At 38.2% G+C, this 19,783-nt stretch overlaps 1 protein-coding gene across 9 annotated transcripts in view; it reads right to left on the bottom strand.

The window, feature by feature from the left end:
• The window catches only part of CPSF6 (cleavage and polyadenylation specific factor 6), a 32,444-nt gene extending 13,969 nt beyond the window's left edge, over nucleotides 1-18,475 (bottom strand). For 6 of the 9 annotated variants that reach the window (XM_070789322.1, XM_070789320.1, XM_070789321.1 and 3 more), the window contains exons 1-8: nucleotides 18,318-18,475; nucleotides 10,187-10,396; nucleotides 8,694-8,797; nucleotides 5,153-5,298; nucleotides 4,066-4,239; nucleotides 3,826-3,936; nucleotides 2,869-3,373; nucleotides 473-588 (exon numbers count right to left, since the gene is read on the bottom strand). In XM_070789322.1, the coding sequence (XP_070645423.1) occupies nucleotides 473-588; nucleotides 2,869-3,373; nucleotides 3,826-3,936; nucleotides 4,066-4,239; nucleotides 5,153-5,298; nucleotides 8,694-8,797; nucleotides 10,187-10,396; nucleotides 18,318-18,377 (1,426 nt within the window). In that variant the 5' untranslated portion in view covers nucleotides 18,378-18,475. The remainder of the gene's footprint in view (nucleotides 1-472; nucleotides 589-2,868; nucleotides 3,374-3,825; nucleotides 3,937-4,065; nucleotides 4,240-5,152; nucleotides 5,299-8,693; nucleotides 8,798-10,186; nucleotides 10,397-18,317) is intronic. The other 3 variants (XM_070789326.1, XM_070789325.1, XM_070789324.1) reach the window with 1 other exon arrangement.
• Between the last annotated feature and the right edge of the window lie 1,308 nt (nucleotides 18,476-19,783).

Raw genomic sequence — 19,783 nt, forward strand, 5'->3', positions numbered from 1 at the left:
ACATACAGTTTCCTTCAATGCCTTTTAAATATAAGATAGATAATGATTGGGAAATATAAAAATAACTACTACATGTAGATGACCCATCTTCAAAGCTGTACTTAAAAGCTTTGGGTCATGCCTAGACTTCCCTGGTGGTACAGTGGAAAAGAGTCTGCCTGCCAATGCAGGGGACACAGGTTCGATCACTGGTCCAGGAGGATCCTACATGCCTCGGAGCAACTAAACCCACGCGCCACAACTACTGACCCGGGGTGCTGCAACTACTGAAGCCTGTGTGCCTAGAGTTTGTGCTCCGCAGCAAGAGAAGCCACCACAGTGATAAGCCAGTGCACCGCAACTAGAGTGGCCCCTGCGTGCTGCAACCAGGGAAAGCCTGCCCACAGCCAAAACAAAAATCATTTTTTAAAAGTTTTAAGTCATTCCTAATAACATAAATAAGAAATATGAATACAGAGAGAAATATACAAACCAGCACTGGCATCAGACACAGCTCTTGAAATAGCACTGCTTGAGATTGCCCTATTTCTATTCATGATTTCTTCAAACTCAGCTTCACTCAATGGCGTTCTTGCAGTATCCATTTCCCTATAAAATCAAAATAAACCTTAAATCATACTCAAAATTCTAAATTAGTCATAACTGTGTAATGCAATTCAAATAACTGCTTTTGACAAGTGCCTCAGAGCTAACAGTTATTTTCTCATATTGAAATATACTATTTTTCGTACAGAGCAGGTGTATGAAAAATTCCCTTGTACAATTATTATCTTTCAGCTGAAATAAAAGTAGCAACTTAAAAATATCTTTCTGGAGGTCAGAAATGCTATATCTACATAACTGCAATAAAATATTTTTAGTCATACAAAACCATGTAAAAAATTGTTTTGATGTCTGTCTATATATGTATGTATATCTAAGCAACCCTACACAAGCCAGGGCCAAAATCTGGTTTCATTTATATTTGGATCCTTTAGGCACAGAGCCCAACTCACAACAGAAGAATAATAAATGTCTAACTAATAAAATTTCAGGAGGAACAATATCTTAGACCTATCTTGTATGCCCCACTGAATCCCCAGGATATCTGGCAAATAAAAGACCCTCAGTACCTACAAATATTTACTGAAAAAAAAGTAACAAAATCCCAAGATTTTCTAAAGCTGCTGGACAACTTAAAAAATTGTGACTACATGTGTAGTACAGAAAAGGTAAACATTTTGCCATCTTAGTTATTAGTTACTAGGTAGAATGCTGAATCAAGGCAAGCAGAAGCAGTTCATTCAGATGAGATGAGGAAGAGCTAATACAACCTTCTGCATGTTTATAAGGTATTACTGTTATTCTCAAAACTTTATAAGCAGTCTAACCAAATTACAAGTTTTCCAACATCCATGTATGATTTAAGATAAATTCTGTGACTCATACCCATCCTATTTCTTTAAAAAAAAAAAAAAAAATCAGTTTTCTCCCACTTCCAATTAAAAATTACTCAATAATAACCAAGTATATATACACAAATATTTTTAGAAAAACTGGTACTACAGAAATTCTATTATGTTAGAAAAAAGACATGCAATTCAAACTAAACTTACCAAACCAAGCCACCTAACCCACTCCCACACAATGAACACTTAACAGATAGGTGCTCACTGGATTTAAGTTGAATAGAAGAAAAATTGTGCTACCTTCCTAGATATAACATTTCTCAAAAGAAAACAAAGTATTTCAGGCACAATGTCTATGGATAGATAACTGTCAGAAGACTTTATCTACAACATCAAATTTATTTCCCTGGCCCTGTACCCTTGTATGAAATTAGGCAGATGCTCAAATCCATCCCTGCAGTACATTGTCAGACAAACTGAAATACAGAATAATTCAAAGATAACAGTAAAAGAATATAAAATCAAGAAACTGAAGGGGACAAATTCAAGTAGTTTTTAAAGATTAACACAGCTCTCCAGATTATGATTTGAGCATGGATAGCTTTAAAAGTCGGAGAAGGCGATGGCACCCCACTCCAGTACTCTTGCCTGGAAAATCCCATGGACGGAGGAGCCTGGTAGGCTGCAGTCCATGGGGTCGCAAAGAGTCAGATATGACTGAGCGACTTCACTTTCACTTTTCACTTTCATGCACTGAAGAAGGAAATGGCAACCCACTCCAGTGTTCTCGCCTGGAGAATCCCAGGGGCGGGGGGAGCCTGGTGGGCTGCTGTCTGTGGGGTCGCATAGAGTCGAACACTACTGAAGCGACTTAGCAGCAGCAGCAGCTTTAAAAGTACTTTAGTTTCCATGCAGCTTTTCTCTAAGGATGGCCATTAACTATTTTAATTCCCATAAAGCCTGTGTTTTACAAGTCTTTGTCTACCCAAAGATGTTTATAAATTATTTAATGTCCCCACTTTAATTAAAAGTTAGTAATTTTGCTATACAGGACTCCTGATAAGCATGAGATACTATCTAATAAACTGACCTAATTTCTAAAACAATGAAGAAACTTTAACTTTCTATGTAGTGTCATCAATGGTAGATGAATGATACTGATGTTAAAATTTTAAAAGTAGCTTGAGGATCCCATTAGCTTGCTTCAGGATCTTTATCAACCTCTTTTAACTTAAAAATGACAGAAATAATGTGACTTGCCCTAAAATCACAAGCCTGTGGAAGTGGTAGAGCTGAATTATTCCCAACCCTGTTCAGTATGTTTTTCACCGTATCATACTGCTTCTTGTAAGAGAAAACATACACAACATTATGTATCGGGAAAGCTCCTAATTTTTTAAAACTTCACAGACAAGAGTGAAAAATAGCTTTTGCAGATCAAATATACTAAGTCTACTTTTACAGACGCATACTAACTTACCTCCCAGGAGGCCCATAGTCACCCCTATCATATGGCGGAGGCCGGCCATATGGATCTGTTGGTGGTGGGCCTCGGCTATCTGATGTAGGCATGCCGCTGTTAGTTGGTGGAGGAAAGAAAGCTGGGTTCACATGTGGAGCTGGCGGTGGGGCCCCTGGAGGTGGTCCAGGAAGATGCGGAGGAGGAGCGAGTGTAAGGGGTGGCCCAAGAGGGCCAGGTGGGCGAGGTGGAAAGGGGCCTGGAGGTGGAGGTGGTCCCTGTTGTGGAGGTGGTGGACCAGGAGGGGGGCCGTAGCCTGGAACTGGAGGTGGAGGACCAGGAGGAAGCGGACCCAATGGAGGCTGCCCAAAAGGCTGTCCAGGAAAAAGAACTGGTGGTGGAGGGCGATCTCCCCGATTAGGAGGCCCAGCTAAAGGAGGAGGCAGAACCTGACCAGGAGGTGGAGGACCTGGCGGACCGGGTGGGCCTGGAGGACCTAAGGGTGGGCGTGGTGGAGTCTGTCCAGCTACAGAATAAAGGGGGGAGAGAGAGAGAGAGAGAAAAAAAAAACACACTTCAATAAGGTGTTTTAATCTTCATGCCACAATTATACTTTTAAAGCATAACTCATAGACCAAGACTCTTTCTCTTTAAATGAAACCCATACGGTAAACGCTATACTAACAAGTTACAAGGATGAAGTATATCCTTACACATTTAACTAGCTCAATTTAATGCTTAAGAAAAACTACTGAAACAAAAACTTTAACAGATTACAATGCTTAGAGATAGTTTCCATCTTTCAGCATACACACACTTCTTACAGTGAAATCACCCACCTTATAGTCTACTCTGATGACAAGCTAGAAAGTGAAACAAGGAAAAATGGTCTTGAAAGGATTTTTTAAGAGGTAAGAAAATAAGACGGATGTAAATATTCTATATATAAGTCAAGCAAGTTTGGAGAAAAATAAAGACCTTTTAGGCCAAAAATGGGTAATTCCTCTATGCTGTGCCCCATATGCCATGGAATCCTAGTTTCCAGGAACAAAGGCCGAGTTCCTTTAACAAGATGCTTGATCAAATTTCCTGGATTCCAAAAATAGCATAACAAGGAGAGTAAGTCACATTAATAATGCATTACTTGAAAAAGAGAGAAAAGGAAAAGAGGTATTAGGTAGACACATTTTATCCATGGCAATTTAAGAAAAATTTTACCTGGAAAAGGTGGAGGTGGCCCTCCTGGTCCTGCTGGCCCAGGAAATCTGTCCCCACCAGGAACAGCCCCTGGAAAACGGCCCCGTCCTCTACCACCTTGTGGAAATGCTGCACGTGAACTGCCTCCCGGAGGACCAGCTTTACCTTCCCCAGACATTTGTCCTGATTGTGTAGCTGCAAATATCCAAATACTCATAAATAGCATTTATTAAAATAGTTATCTGATATGTAACCACTGTTAGATATTAGAAACAACTCTAAATCAAAGTTTATGTATACTGCTTACTAACTTCCAGATGCCTTGGGCCCGTCCAAACTACATGAGAAGTACCCATTTAGGAAAACCTTCACATCTATTTAAATTCTTTTGAAGTCTCAAAGATCTAGGCTTAAATGTATTTCTGATAAACAAATAATGAGTTACTTTCAAAATACCAGTATTCTGCAGCAGCCAAGACCAAAATTCTCTAACAGAAATCTAAATTTCAGTAAGTATAAATCATTCAAACTTTTAAACATTCATCAGTTAAGTTTTAAGTGCTAGAACATTAAGAAAAACAACCACTCAAATTTCTATTAATTACATTATCATTCATTTCTCTCTTTAAGTGATAACATTTTTAAGTATATAATGGCAAATCTTTTCTATAGTCACTTTACCAAGTGGTGATAGGTCTTGGTGCCAAGCAGAAAATCAACGAATACTTTCTGGTTATCAGTAGTTTCTCCCCAACCATAACAGACATCCACATAACTTTCCTTCAACCTAAGGATTAGAATGTAGTTTCTTCCTTTCTTTAGGATGGGAATGACAGGATAAGAATGGCAGGGCTATAAAACTTGCACACTGTTGTATAATGTTGGGTCTGTAACATTTAGAGAAAAATGGGCATAGGTTTCCAGTACACGGAACCAGTCATAATCAGTAATTTAAATCAAACTCAAAGCATGGATTTTCTAAAATGGATTCTCCAATGAACTAAATATAAATATTAAGATGACTTCTCCAATACAACATATAACAAATGCTAACAAGACTGGTTAAAATGCACATCTTTTAATAAAAGCCTCTGAGGGGGGTGCTTACTTTTCCTGGACTGCATTTCAAATTGACTCAGGAACTGTTTATTGCATGGAGTTACAACAGGATTCTGACCATGAAGCTCTCTCTTAGGCAACAGATCCATTAACTTTTTTGAGGATGCTTCAGATCCAACACCAACAAGGGCAAACCTAGAAGGTGTTTAAAGGGATGTGGGTAGAAAGTGAGGAGGGATTAACTGTTATTGCAGTTATTAAAAATGAAATGATGTGAATTTAATTTTACCTACCAAAAAAACCCAAAATATTTCTTAGAATACAATGGTCACACTTCCAGCTCTAACTTTTTTTTATAATAACACATCATATTATTCAAAGTGTACAGAATTCAATGCTTTGTTTGTTTAGTATACTCAGAGTTTTACAATCACAGCCACATCAATTTTAAGAACATTTTCATCACTCAAAAAAAAAACCCCATAACTGTCAGCTGTCACTCCATTTCCTCCCATCCTCCAACCCTAAAGAACAAATCTGTACATCTGCCTATTCTGGACATTTCATTAAATGTGAATAACACGGTGTGTGGTCCTTCATGGGGACTAGCTTCTTTCACTTAGCATGATGTTTTCAAGGTTTAATGCATGTTAAAACATGTGTCAGTGATTAGTTCTTTCTCATGACTGAATAATATTTCATTATATAGATATACCACATTTCCTCAAAATCCACCAACTGACAGGCATTTGGGTTGTTTCCAGAACCCAAATTTAATTATTACGAATAACATCACCATAAAAAGATGCTCAATATCATTAGCTAACAGGAAAATGTAAATCAAAATCGTAATGATACCACTTCACCCACTAATCAAAAAGATAATTAACAAGTGCTAGTGAGGATGTGGGAAAAACTAGAACCCTCATACACTGCTTGATGAAAAAATACATAATAGTACAGACACTCTGACAAATATCCCAGTAGCTTCTTAAACGGTTGAATATAACAGAGTTAAAATATGATCCAATAAATCTCCTGGGAATTCTCTGGCGGTCTAGTGGTTTGGAGCTGGAGCTTTCAGTGCCATGGCCCAGGTTCAATCCCTGGTCAGGGAACTGAAATCCTACAAGCCTTATGGCAGCAAAAGAAACAAAACTCCTGAGTGTATACATGTACCTAACAGAACTGACTGAAAATATTACGTTCATACAAACTGGTACATGAATACAGAGGAGGAGTATTCTTAAGAACAAAATTAGAAATTTTTATAAATGTTGATAAATTTAACTTCTTTCACTAAAGATTTTTCTGTCTATATAAAAGGGTGGCTTTGGAACAGTTGCAAATCATACGGGAACTACAGTGTAATCTATTTAGATAAAAGAAACAATTTCCTTAAAAAAAATGCTCATTCTAAAACTCATATATGAATATTCATAGGGGCCTTATTCATAATAGCAAAAATGGAAACCACCTAAATGTCCACCAAATGATGGATGAAATTTTCAGAATTTCTAAATTTTTGACATTTTAAATGTGGTATATTCACATAGTATAATATTTAGTGGAATATTAATATTTTTAAAAAATAAGTACTGACACATGTTACAACATGATGAGACCTGAAAATCTGCTAAGAGCAAGGAGCTAGGCACATGGGACCACATTCTCTATGATACCTCTTCAGAACAGGCAAATCCACAAAGACAGTTGCTAACAGACACAGGATTTCTTTTGGGGGTGATCAGAACATTCTGGAAATAGACAATAATAATGGTTGTACAACTTTATAAATAAAGTCCACTGATTTTAATTCTTTAAAAGGGTGAATTTTATATTATGTGAATTGTATCTCACTAGGAAAAATAAATTTAGAACAGAAAAAAATGAATGAGTGTCAATTCATAAAGTTATATAATATTCTAAATTATTCTCAGAAGGTCTCTTAGGAGTCTTTACTGCCTAGTATTCAAAATGGTCCTTTAATTAGATCCTGGTCAACAAAGTCTGCTGTTTGATTCAAGATTACCTTGGGTCACAACATTTAGAGACAATTTAACTAATTCACTAATTTAATTGAGCACCACTTCCTATATGCCATGCCTCACTTTAGGGTTAGGGAATACAATAGTGAACAAAGCTCTTTTGGAACTTACAATCTAAATCTAGTAGGAGACAAGACCATAAACAAGTAACATACAATGTAAGAAAAGCGGAGGAAAAAGGAACAGTGATAGGAGTCGAAGCTCTTGCACAGTGTGGCCAGATAAGGGGAACTCAGGCAGAATCCTGATTGAAGTGAAAAGATCCCAAATGTGGATATTTTGGGGAAAAGTCAGTCAAACAGAAGAAAGAGTGTAAAGGTCTCAAGTAGCAATATGTCTGAGGAACAGCAAAGACTAATTAATGTAGCTGAGCAGCACAGCAAAGTAAACAGCAGTAGGAGATAAGGTCAGAGATGGTAACAGAGTGGGGAAAACAGGTCTTCGTGCCTTATAGACCACAGTGAAGATTCTGGGTTTTACTCTGAATAAAATGGACAATCAATAGAACATTCTGAGGAGACAAATACTGATGTCACTTTTTTTTCAACTTCTGCTATGTCTCTATGTAGACTGTAGAGAATTAGAGTGAAGGCAGGTACATCAGGTAGGAAGCTACTGTTCAAGTAAGAGATAACAGTGGCTTGGACCAGGCAGTAGAGTGGAGTTCATGAAAAGCAGTCAAGACTCTGCACATGTTTGAAAATATTCCTAGTTATTGCACACTGGCACACTGGATATTAAATAAGTACATTAAGCATTTTTTTTTTACTTTATCATTCTGTAGTTAGCAAATTATCTTCTAAAAAATCCAAAATCTATACCAGAGATTTAAATAAAACATTATTTCTAATAGACAAAAACTGAAAACTCAAATAACCAAAAATAAGAATGGTAAAATTAGTTACAGTAGCAAAGTATGATGGAAAGAACTAATACATTAGAGAAGATGTATATTTATTAATTTTTTTACGGTGTATCAAACACACTATAAAACGTAAATTGCAATCCTATTATTTTTGCAATAAAAATAAAGCACTAGGAAAATACCTGAAAGTATATTCACTAAAATGACAAGAGTAATCACCTACAGATGATGACATTCTATTTTTTTACTGTCTTACTTTTGGACATCTGGATTTTATAAGTCTCCTACCTCATCTGTGTAGTTTAATAGTTAAAAAAATAATGCAAAACATCCACGCTACAGTATTCTTCAGTGGCCCATCTTCCAATACCCCTTAACCACAGGGATAGTGATGCTTCTTCAAACTGTCATTGTTCAACCACAATGGAGAAAACGCAGGAAAATTGGAAAAGAGACCTAATCTCCCAGCTCCACTAGTTTTAGGGAGGTAGATCACAGGATACATTAAATGAGTATGAATCTTTGCCCAAGAACCTCCTGTCAGTGTAGAAAAGAAACATCCTACACATGTGTAGATAAGTATTAACTTCAAGGAAAGTCACCCCTAAAATTGTAATTGTTAGCTACAAACTCCCATTGGGTGAAAAAAAAAAAAAGAATTAAAACAAAATTCTTACCCCTTTGACTGGCCATTTGCCCGATTTTCAAAAAACTTTATCTCCAAAATATCATTTACTCCCAAAGAATGAACTGCTTCAGTTAAGTCTTCATCTGTTGTCCACTGCAAGATATTTCCCCCTCATTAACCATCATATCTAAGATTTTTATTGTTTCAATTTAGTTTGTAAGGGTAAACTCAGGACAGACAAAATTAATCCTTAGTGCAAACTATGTACAATTACCGCCAGTCAGTCTCCAATTTTTAAATAGCACAAAAGCACCTGAAGACATACTTTCGTCCCTTGATAAGAGTTTTGGAAATAGAAGGTACATACCCTCAGAGAGAATATAGAATTAAAAAAAGAAAACCCTTAATGAGTTTTTGGTCTCTTCCAGCTTTCAACTGCTGTGACTTTAAATTTTCAATAAACCAATCTCACCTGCCGCTTTTTTTCTTAAAAGAAATTATTTGGGGAAATAAACTCCACCTTATGTTTCTAAGTATACAAAACAAAATCCTAATGTGTATTCAGTGCCTACCATACCCTTTTACCAAATATTTAATTCTCAAAACACAGAAGTCCCATTTTACATATAATTCCTATTTTACACTCTATGCAATAGAGAGGTTAAAGAAGTTGTCCAAGGTTATAAAACATATGTAGGAGCCAAGACTCAGTCTTCCTCAGCAACCACACTCTTTTTATCTACAATACAACTGTCTCCAACATTATAAAAATTGCTCAGATGATGGGAGATTGGCCAGCTTTTTAAATATGCAAACATTTAAAATAAAATACTATTAAGGAAATGTACAGTAACAACTGATTTCTAGGCAATTTTTAAATTTTCAAGTATGTGTAATAAACGTTTTTAAATAGAAATGCAAAAACTCTACCGGACTATTTTAGTAAATATTTAAGATTCAATGCTAATAAAACACAGATAATACTACTACTAAACATTCAGCTAATGAAACTCCAATCAATAAACCTGTAGGTTTACTACTACTGTAGTATCATAAACCAAATTAAAATACAATGTATAATAGCAGTATTTCTGTAAATCAGATTTCAAATTTAAGGGCAAAAATGAAATTCAGTATGTGTGTAATTATGGTTTGAATAATGAAAACTCTTAAAAACAAGAATTATATTGTGTATCTTTCTCTCCTACATTACTGAATCCTGGTTTGAGCCTTTATGTGAGCATTTTCCTTTGTAAACTGAGATAGCTGAAGTGTAGGAGTAGTAAAAGATAAAATAATTGAACTACATTTAACTGGAATCTCTACCAAAACAAGTTGAATGTCTACAAAATTCAGAACTAGAAGATTCTGGTACTTACTATATTTAAAAGGTACATGCATGTCCCCCCCTTGGTGCATAACGAAGCATCTAGAACCAATTTAATAACTTGAAATTCTTATTTTATATACTGGAGAAAAAATTAACTACTGGAATAGTTTGAAATCAATCACCAAGGATTTAATTCAAATCAAGTCACTTACCCATGTTAGATTCCCAATATACAATGCAATTCTCTTTCCCGTATATGTATAGACAACATTTGGTGCTGCTCCTTTACCCACGTCATCACCAACAGTTGGTGGGAGAGTATCCATGTAATCCCGATCTTCCGGGGCATCTCCATTATTTGCAGATGGAGAGATGACATCATCATACAAATCTATCTGATCATGCCCACCATATTCAGCTTCCTGAGATACAGAAATAATGTTCTAGATTATACAATAGTCAGACGACTTCTAAAACAGATGTGAATGCAAATTTATTCAACAATTTTCTTTTAAAAATTTGGTAGAAGACATAGGTCAAAGATCTCAGTACAAATCTTTCACTTTACGGCACTTCTTGAACAGTGCCTATAAAGTGAATTTCTATACAATGAATCCTATTTCCCCACTGATACTTATTATAAGAACTAATGTTCCTCTAGGAACAGAATAACATGTAGACAAAATAAAATAATGAACTTTTCATGGAAGCGAAATACTCAAAGTAACAACACTGACTACAAATTTTCAATACAAAAATATCACAAACAGAAATCAGAGCCATTATGAATCTTTAATAATATTTTTAACTGCAGAAAAATACAACTATTATTTTCTATAGTATTCAGGATCATGCTTCCCAATTCTGTGGAAGCTGTTAGTTTTAGAAAAAGCATAGTAAGCTAAGCCACAGGAAAGGGATAAAGAAATATGGCTATGTAATGATTCTATATGTCACAATAAATGAACAAGGGAAAGAGAAAATACAGGTTAAACTATCCAAATTAGTATCTATATTAAGTTTTATTATTCTCAGTCAACAAAGAGTTAATGCTTACCTGACTTCTTAGATATATAGTCAATTAGCAAAACATCTACATGGTCAAGAGAAAAGGGACATGAACACGGAAGAATCTAGTAAAGTTTTGCCATCAAGTGTCACCAGCAGAATTAAAACAAGGCTAGGAGATGCCACTTACATGCCTAAGTAATATGCAAGTAAAAGGAAAATGAATAATAAGCAAATATGTGAACAGGAGAAAAATAGAAAAATAGGGTTCAACCTGTAAATAAGCACAATAAAAATGAAATGCAGGTAGTGGCAGAACACTGAGCATCATTTAAATTGCCTTTGGTAACAGTTACTGGGCCACTGGCTTGACTAGCCAGTAACAGAGGAAAAGCTCTATTTTTATCTTCCTTTCCACCACAAAGTATCTAAATGGATGTGAACTACTTCATTCTGAAAAGTGAAAGTGAAGTCACTCAGTCATGTCTGACTCTTTGCGAGGCCATGGACTGTAGCCTACCAGGCTCCTCTGTCAAGGTAATAAAAGAAAGGCAATTACGCTTAGAAAACGAATATAATTCTTATCTTCTCCATTATTACAATTCAGTAAGAATGAATACAAATGGTAGATAAGGAGAAACTAATAGTTTTAGGAACTAACCATTTTATGGATAAAGAATGACATTGAAAAAAGGCATGAATAATATGACTATGAACAGATCAACAAAATACTGTTATAATAAGAGTCCCAAGGGAACATGGTTCTTGTTTTGCTATTCAGAAGGAAGCCAGAAAAAGATTTTTTTTTAAAGAAACAGGAAAAGAAAAAAAAAATCTAGAAGGGGAAATATACCACTTATCAGTTCATAACACATAGCATATCAGGTAATCTTCTGCATAATGAAGTTATCCAATTCGCTGATAATGCAACAGAATCTCTACATAACAATATTGTTATGAGGCTGAATGTATGTAACTTATTTATTAAGGGACAAAATCTTAAGGTACGTCAGAGAAGAAAGCCCTCTTTAGCAATGGGCAGAAACTAAGACCACAAATCACTGAATAATGCCATAATTTTCTTTCCACAGCAGTACCAAAATAACCTTTGAGAACTGAGTTTTTTGAAACCAAGGAACATGATAGTAAAAATTGTGATAGTGACAGTAAAAATTAGAAAAAAGAAAAAAAAATTAGAAAAAAACAGTGATAGTAAAAATTAGAAAAAAGAAGGTTGAGTTTTGTTAAGAAGTTTCAGTGTAGCTAAAGCTTCAGGTGGCACGGCTGCAGCAGTTGATTCCACACACTTAAGATACCAAAGTTTCCCACAAGGGGTAGCAGGCACTTTGAAATCGTTCGCAATCCAGTTTTGCACATCAAGTAAATTATTGTTACTATTATTCAAAAGGAGTTGTGTTTCCATCCTCCTCTGCAGAGACTATAATCACAATATATGGTTTGAGGGAGAGTAAAACAGAATGCAAGGGTTATTAATAGTAGCACTAAAAGTATTTCAATCTATACTTTGATGAAATATTATTTGACTTTTCACTAGTTATAAATCTAGGAAAATGTTCACATAAGTCGACAATAATTTACAGGCATAATAACTGCAGCTACACTAACCTGGTGAGTCACAACTTACTATTTTTGTCCATCCCTGAATTCCTGTGTTGATACTAATCAATTTTCCATACTGATATGATTCTACCAATATTTAATATCAGTCACTTGGTCTGGTAGTTGGACTGCTTCCAACTGATTGAAATATGATGCTAACTGAGACCACAGTCCTGGGGTTTGATTTCCAAGTAGACTAGTTAGCTTCGCTCAGTTCCAAGGCCACAGCCTATACTTTTAGCCCCATGGTATGCATTTGGACTTGGTGAAAAAATATTAATGAATTTGAATACATTACCACCATTACTAAGAGGCAACTTAAAACACACACTCTTCTGTAATATCAGTAACCTTCCTTTTCAACTTCACCATATCACACCTATCCTCCAGATTAAAAAAATAATTATATACAGAACACATCCTACTTTCTGTTCCCACTCTAAAAGGGGGAAAACATGCACATTCTAAAATTATGTAAAATGAGTATCACAAGTCAGGGCTTCCCTGGTGGCTCAGTGGTAAAGAAACTGCCTGCAATGCAGGAGACCCAGGTTCGATCCCTGGTTCGGGAGGATCCCCAGAAGGAAACGGCAACCCACTCCAGTATTCTTGCCTGGAGAATACCATGGACAGAGGAGCCTGGCAGGCTACAATCTACGGGGTCCCAAAAGAGTTGGGCATGACTTAGGGACTAAACAACACCACCACCACCACAGATCACATACAAAGAAGGTGAGCTCTGAGAGTCTATTTGGACAAACTTTGTCAAAGAGTAACAGTCAACAGTGTCAAGTTCTATATGCAGTCTTTTCAATTATTACCATTGGGAAATTTTAAAGGTACTCAAAAACAAAAAATAATCAATATTACCCCTCTAATTATTTTAGATTACAAATATTGCCCAATTTGTTCATAGCAACTAATAACCAATAGAACTATACACTATATTTAACTTCCAGTAGGCAACAGCTCTTAGGGTTTGTTAAAAAAATCCACTAAGTTATTTCATTTTCTACATTTAATTACAATAATTATTTTAAAGGCAAGGTAGCCTTTCAAGATTCTGCATCTCAAGATCATTCATGTTCCTCACGACAAATGAGTAGCTGTAGCCAGGTCAGAGACAACACTCAAATTAAGACAGATAGTAAAATAACCAAATTTCAATCAGCTCCTCTTAAAAGCAATGTTTCTCAACCTTTTTTTCATTATCACCATGCCCTTGCTCTGAAGAGGGACATACTTTTGTTAATCACCTCCCACGTAATTTTAATGTCAGATATTCTGTACATTACTGGGAAGACTGTGATAGTTGTCCTGTAACCTTCACTCTTCCTGACAGGCACAACACTACTTTTGGTGTTCCTAAAACTGTATTAATGCCACTCCTGCATTATGTTACCACCACTAATGTCACAGCAAAGGCCACTTGTTCAAAGTTCCTCTATTGGAAAAAAAAAAATTCCATTTAGAGAAATACAAGCAAAATACAAGTTTGCACTTATAAAATGTTTTCTATACCATGGAAAAGAATACACTAACCCACAAAATCCACAAAACAGATAATCTAATACATACCTATCTTTTTAGAAAATATTTCAGTTTCTGATTTTGTTTACATTTCAAGTAGATATTAAAATCAGTTTCCAATCCCTGTTAAAAGCTCAACTAATGGTAAGGAAGCCAATTTGGTACTACAAATATGGCACATAAATCACAAAGTGAACAACAGAATGAACTACTTATAAATAATAAAATAATTAAGAGTTACAGCTCCCCTAAACATTTCTACCCAAGTTTCTGAATCAGTCTTTACCTACTTCAGTTTCCATCTTACATGCCTTATCTTAAAGGGTTCTCTATTCAATATAAATTTGGTGGAAATAAGATTTCACAGATATTTGCCTAATAAAACTTATTTTCCAAAATTAGCTAAACATTGGCTATAGTAGACACACAATAACTCAATGTAAAGTATAATGAGTCATGATATAAAGACAAGTACATTTATAAGGATGTCTACGTCTGTAACTTCCGAACGAATTTTTTCCCGCTATCTACATACATTTTCATTTTAAAGTCTGAATGTCAGATCACTGAATGAGCACTGCTCTCAGTGACCTACCACCAGGTACATCAAAAACTACATTCTACGTGAAGGGCTTTGCTCCCCAAACAAGCAAAATACACACTACTTCAGTGCACCCAGGATAAGCTTTCCTGAAGTTCAGAATTTGACTTCCCTCTCCTCTCCTCTGCCAACAAAAGTTTACACATACAGACAGACATAGAAGAGTGGTTTCTGTAACACATGACCTGTCAGTGTGTCATATCTTTTATGTAATCCCACTACAGTGCACTTAGTCTAGACACTATATATACTTTGTATCCTTCCTTGAAAGTGAAAGTGAACATCCCTCAGTCTGTCCACTCTTTGAGACCCTGTGGACTGTAGACCACCAGGCTCCTCCTTCCATGGGATTCTCCAGGCACGAATACTGGAGTGGGTTGTCATTTCCTTCTCCAGGAGACCTTCCTGACCCAGGGATCGAACTCTGGTCTCCCGCATTGCAGGCAGACGCTTTAACTTCCGAGCCACCAGGGAAGCCCTACCTTGCTGGCATATAAAATACTGAACTGAGTTAAAATAAATTTAGTTTAGTTTAGGTCAAAATAAAAGTCTGTAATTATTAAATATGAGACTAGTAACTACTACCTTGAAGTACAAATTCCAGTTCAAACTGCACTGATACACACTATCAATTCAGTGAGAGACTGAAACCAACAGCTTTCTTTTCAACTCCAAATCCAAGTAATATAGAGGTTTGGAAGGAGTTCAAATTCTTTCACTTGAGCAACTGTTCTCAATTTGGTTCCATCCAAAGATCTTCAATTTAAGAACTAAAGAGCAGCTATAAAGGATAACTGAGGCCCTTGTGCATTCTTCCCTTCTCCAATTTTATTCTTCATTCTAAATTCATCTGGTGAAGAAAGGAGCTGTTCTATAGCTTCAATAACTTTTTTCTCACACCATCTCCAAATTACAGTTTCTAAGACAATTGAATGTCTCACTTTTTGAAATAGGTTTACACTGCTCTTTACCAAAGTATATACATGAAATAAACATCATACAAGTATAATTATTTAAAACAGAAAAAATAAAAAACACATATATTACAAAGAATTTCGAAGTATACAATGCAATTAAAACTACAGCTCACAATGAAGAGATTTTTTAAATGTTTACAACAGTTTAGAAGCCGAAATAAAACCCGTTATACTTAGCAAAACATTCTACTCAACTATAACAAAATAAAGTCAGTTTAGCAACCAATAGAAGTAATGTCACCAGCTAATAAGAATGCAAATTAAATCAACCAACAATTTTGTAGTTGCTTCTAATTTTGATAAAATTTCAGGTAAATATTTCAATACTAGTAACATTTTTAAAAATTAAGAATGTACCTTAAAAAACCATCAACTATCTATTTATGGCCATATTGTGAACAGGAATTATCACAGCAAGCAGTAGATTACAAAGGCCAGTGATACCCAAAATAATAACAAAAACAAACCCTCTATTTAATGCCATTAATTGATTCAAAAGTATAAAGATCCTAGAGGTAAAAACCATTCAAATACATGTGCAATATAATGCTATAGGTAAAATCCACAAAATGTTATTTTTGAAAGAACCCTATTAAGCAGTTCATCAGGGCTACCAAATTTTAATCTCTTCTTAACTCCTGTTCGGTCAGCACTAGCTGGTGCACAGGGATAAGCAAGTATCACTCCATCCAGCTATACAGATGACAAAAATGCCCATCCCACATTAAGTATGCAAAAGCCTAAAAAGTTATTTCATTAAAAGGTTGTGAACAATGCTCAACTTCTAAAATTGTAGTCCAGCTCTTCCTTTACTGTGACTAGAAAGACAAAAGGAAATATATTTTCTTGAAGAGAGCTAATGAAGACTGCCTTGAACATTTGTTTTTTTACTTGCAGGTACGGACCTCCTGTCGATGGAATGTTACACTCATTTGATAAATAAAAGGAAAAGAAATTTCCCAGAGGTCTTTGTTTACTGATCTTAAAAAAAGCATTAGAATCCGACTGTGTTTAGCACTCAAGGTAACTTTCTAAATTGTCACTGACACAACTCAGGCATAGCAAAAAAAAATTTAAGCGCAACACAATAAAGATTTTAAAACTTAACATTTGATAACAATGAGTTACGTTTAAATATACTCTCTTTTTTAACGGAGTAGAAAACATTTAAAGCTAATTGAACTTTTCTTCTAATATTTAAACAACAGGGCACCATCATCCCTCAAAAAAAAAAAAAAAAAAAACCGGATTTCTAGTTTTCCCTATTTAAAAAAATCCTTAAACTCCTTGCACAAATAAAATCCTTAACGGAGGGGTAAAAACCCCACAAAAACACATTAACCAGAATTTTACTAAGCTTCTCACATGGACCTGGAAAATGTAAGAAAGCTATTAGGAACACTGCAGTTAAACACAATTTGCTTTTTTTAAATGTGTTACTATATAAAAGACAGTAGATGTGACCAGAATGCTTACAGCTTAAACGTCACTGCTCTAGTAACAACCTTTTGCAAGGATGCACAACATCAGACATCATAGCTCCGCGGCTAGTCCTTCTAGGCAACTGTGGCCTATGAGATACCGGAAAAACCTTGCATTCTCACTTTCTCCAGCCTTTCCAAACCCCTCGGAGAACAGTAAACATTTTGCTTTCGGAAATCGGGAAACAGCTATAAAACTAACAAACACCATGTGAATTTTGGGTGAGATTCTTTAATCACTATTCTGATCTCTTCTCTTGGTGAGCTACCATCTTTTTTGTTCCATCCAACCCTCGCGCTTCCAAGTCTTCCTTTGGGCCCGGGCCACCTATCTTCACTGATATTTTCATCACAAAGACCGAGAACGACTGGGCCCCGGAGGCACTGCAAGCCCTCGACCACCGAGGTAGGGCCAGTGCACCGACTTTCAAAACACGATCCATGGGTCCGAAAGTCAAAGGACTTGTTGCAAACGTGCCCGCACCGAAGCCGTCTTCCCAAAGAGTGAGAGAAGGAGAGGGACGGCGCCACGCCGAAACCTGTAGCAAACGTGGGCAGGGGAGCTCAGGAAGCTGGGCGCGCGGGATACAAAGGGCCGTGAACACGGCCTTCCATGAGGCGACCGAGTGACGACAGAGACACAAAATGGACCGACCGAAGGAATCGGAGCCCGAGCGGCAGGGCCGGGGGCAAGGAGAAGGCCGGCGCGCGCCCCGCTGGGCTTCCTCCTCCACCTAGCCGCGGGGGTGGGGGCGCAGGGGCGGCCCGTTCTCCCCGCCGCGCACACGCCGCCCCGCCGCCCGGGCCTAGCGAGGCGGGAAGCGCCCGCCGGCCTCCAACAATGGGGAGCGAGGCGGCGGCGAGGGAGGAGCCGGCGGCGGCTGCACAGTGGCCGGCGTCCGCGCTCGGGGCCCCGCGGAGGGTGGCGGCGCCCGCCGCCCACGAAACGACGCGGTAGAACGAGGGGCGAGGCGGGCGCTGCGCCGGGATCGGGCGGCGCGGCCCACAGGCGCCAAGGGCGCACGGTCTGCAGCCGCGCCGGCTCGTGGCCCGCAGCGGGCCCGAGGTCCGCGTCCCGGCCGCAGCACCGCCCACTTCGGCGGCGTGAGCCCGGGCCCACACGTACCTGGTTGAACTCTTCGCCCACATCCGCGTAAATGTCTATATGGTCCACACCGTCCGCCATCTTCCCTCGGCCTCGGCCGCCGCCGCCGCCTCTTGCAGGTCCGCCCGCCGCGGCAGCAGCAGCGGATCTAGCGGCGGGGGCGGGGCGCGCTGCGTCACTTCCGAGGCCCGAGGGCCGAGGCGGGGGCAGCCGGGGGCGCGGGTCTCCGCCACCGCTTGCTTGGCTGGCGGAGAACAGAAAACTGCGTTTCCGAAGGCGCTGGCGGTTTCTTTTGTGTGTCTGGATTAGGCTTGGGGGGCGGGGCGGGGGTGGTCCCAGTTGTCTCCAGACAGTTTCCACGTTGTCTTTGGCACACTTAAGCATTTTGTGATATTTTCATTTCTCAGTTTTTCTTACGTTTCTCACAGCCAGGGCTTTTAGGGAGATGGAAGTTTTATGTCTAGATGAAACACCAAAAGTGTAGCCCGGCTTTCCGTGAGCGCCTCCAGAGGATGTCTTACCTCTGCATCCTCAAAAGACCAGCAGAATTTCGTCTGCCTCGTAAATGCTAGTTACCGGTTGATGGTTTTCTTGAGTTATTTGCATGCTACTTATGTCATTTGCATACCGTTTATCTTTCCATTTGTATCTTCTGCATCGTCTTCTTTCATCTCCTCCCCCCGCCCCCTTTTCATCGCCCGTCATTTTTAACCTCCTTGAGCTGCAGTTGGTTGTTCGTGGGATAGTTTAAATGTCTCAAACTTGAATGCGGTCACCGTTGGGCCCGCCCCATAAAGTGGAGGTATCTTCAGACGAGGGGACTCCTCTCTTATACTCATAGAATGTCGGAGAAGGAAGGGAACTAGAAAAGATGACTTTAGGTCCAAACATCTCATTTTACAGATGATAAAGGGAACTGAGGCCTAAAGAATCTTAAGCGGCTTAACAGGAGTCACGTGGTTAATAAAAAAGCGTTTGCCAGCCAATGTAGTAGTCTGTCCTGAAAGAGAGTTTCAGTTGCCTGGGGTCAACTGCAGTCCAAAAATGTCAAATGGAAAATTCCAGAAATAGTTTCTAAGTTTTAAGTAGCTATAGTTCTGGGTTGCATCCAAGAAATCTTTAGCCATCCTACACCAACCATCCCTGGAAATGAATCATCTTTTTGTCTAGCACCTTTTATACACTACCTGTTAGTCCAGAAAAAAGACATGGTATATTTAGCTTTGGGTACTACTGCAGCGTGTGAAAATCCCATGGACCGAAGAGCCTGGTAGGCTGCAGTCCATGGGGTCGCTAAGAGTCGGACACGACTGAGCGACTTCACTTTCACTTTTCACTTTCATGCATTGGAGAAGGAAATGGCAACCCACTCCAGTGTTCTTGCCTGGAGAATCCCAGGGACCGGGGAGCCTGGTGGGCTGCCGTCTCAGGGGTCACACAGAGTCGGACACGACTGAAGCGACTTAGCAGCAGCAGCAGCAGTTTCA

Source organism: Bos indicus, chromosome 5, assembly GCF_029378745.1.
Source record: "Bos indicus isolate NIAB-ARS_2022 breed Sahiwal x Tharparkar chromosome 5, NIAB-ARS_B.indTharparkar_mat_pri_1.0, whole genome shotgun sequence".
NCBI lineage: Eukaryota > Metazoa > Chordata > Mammalia > Artiodactyla > Bovidae > Bos > Bos indicus.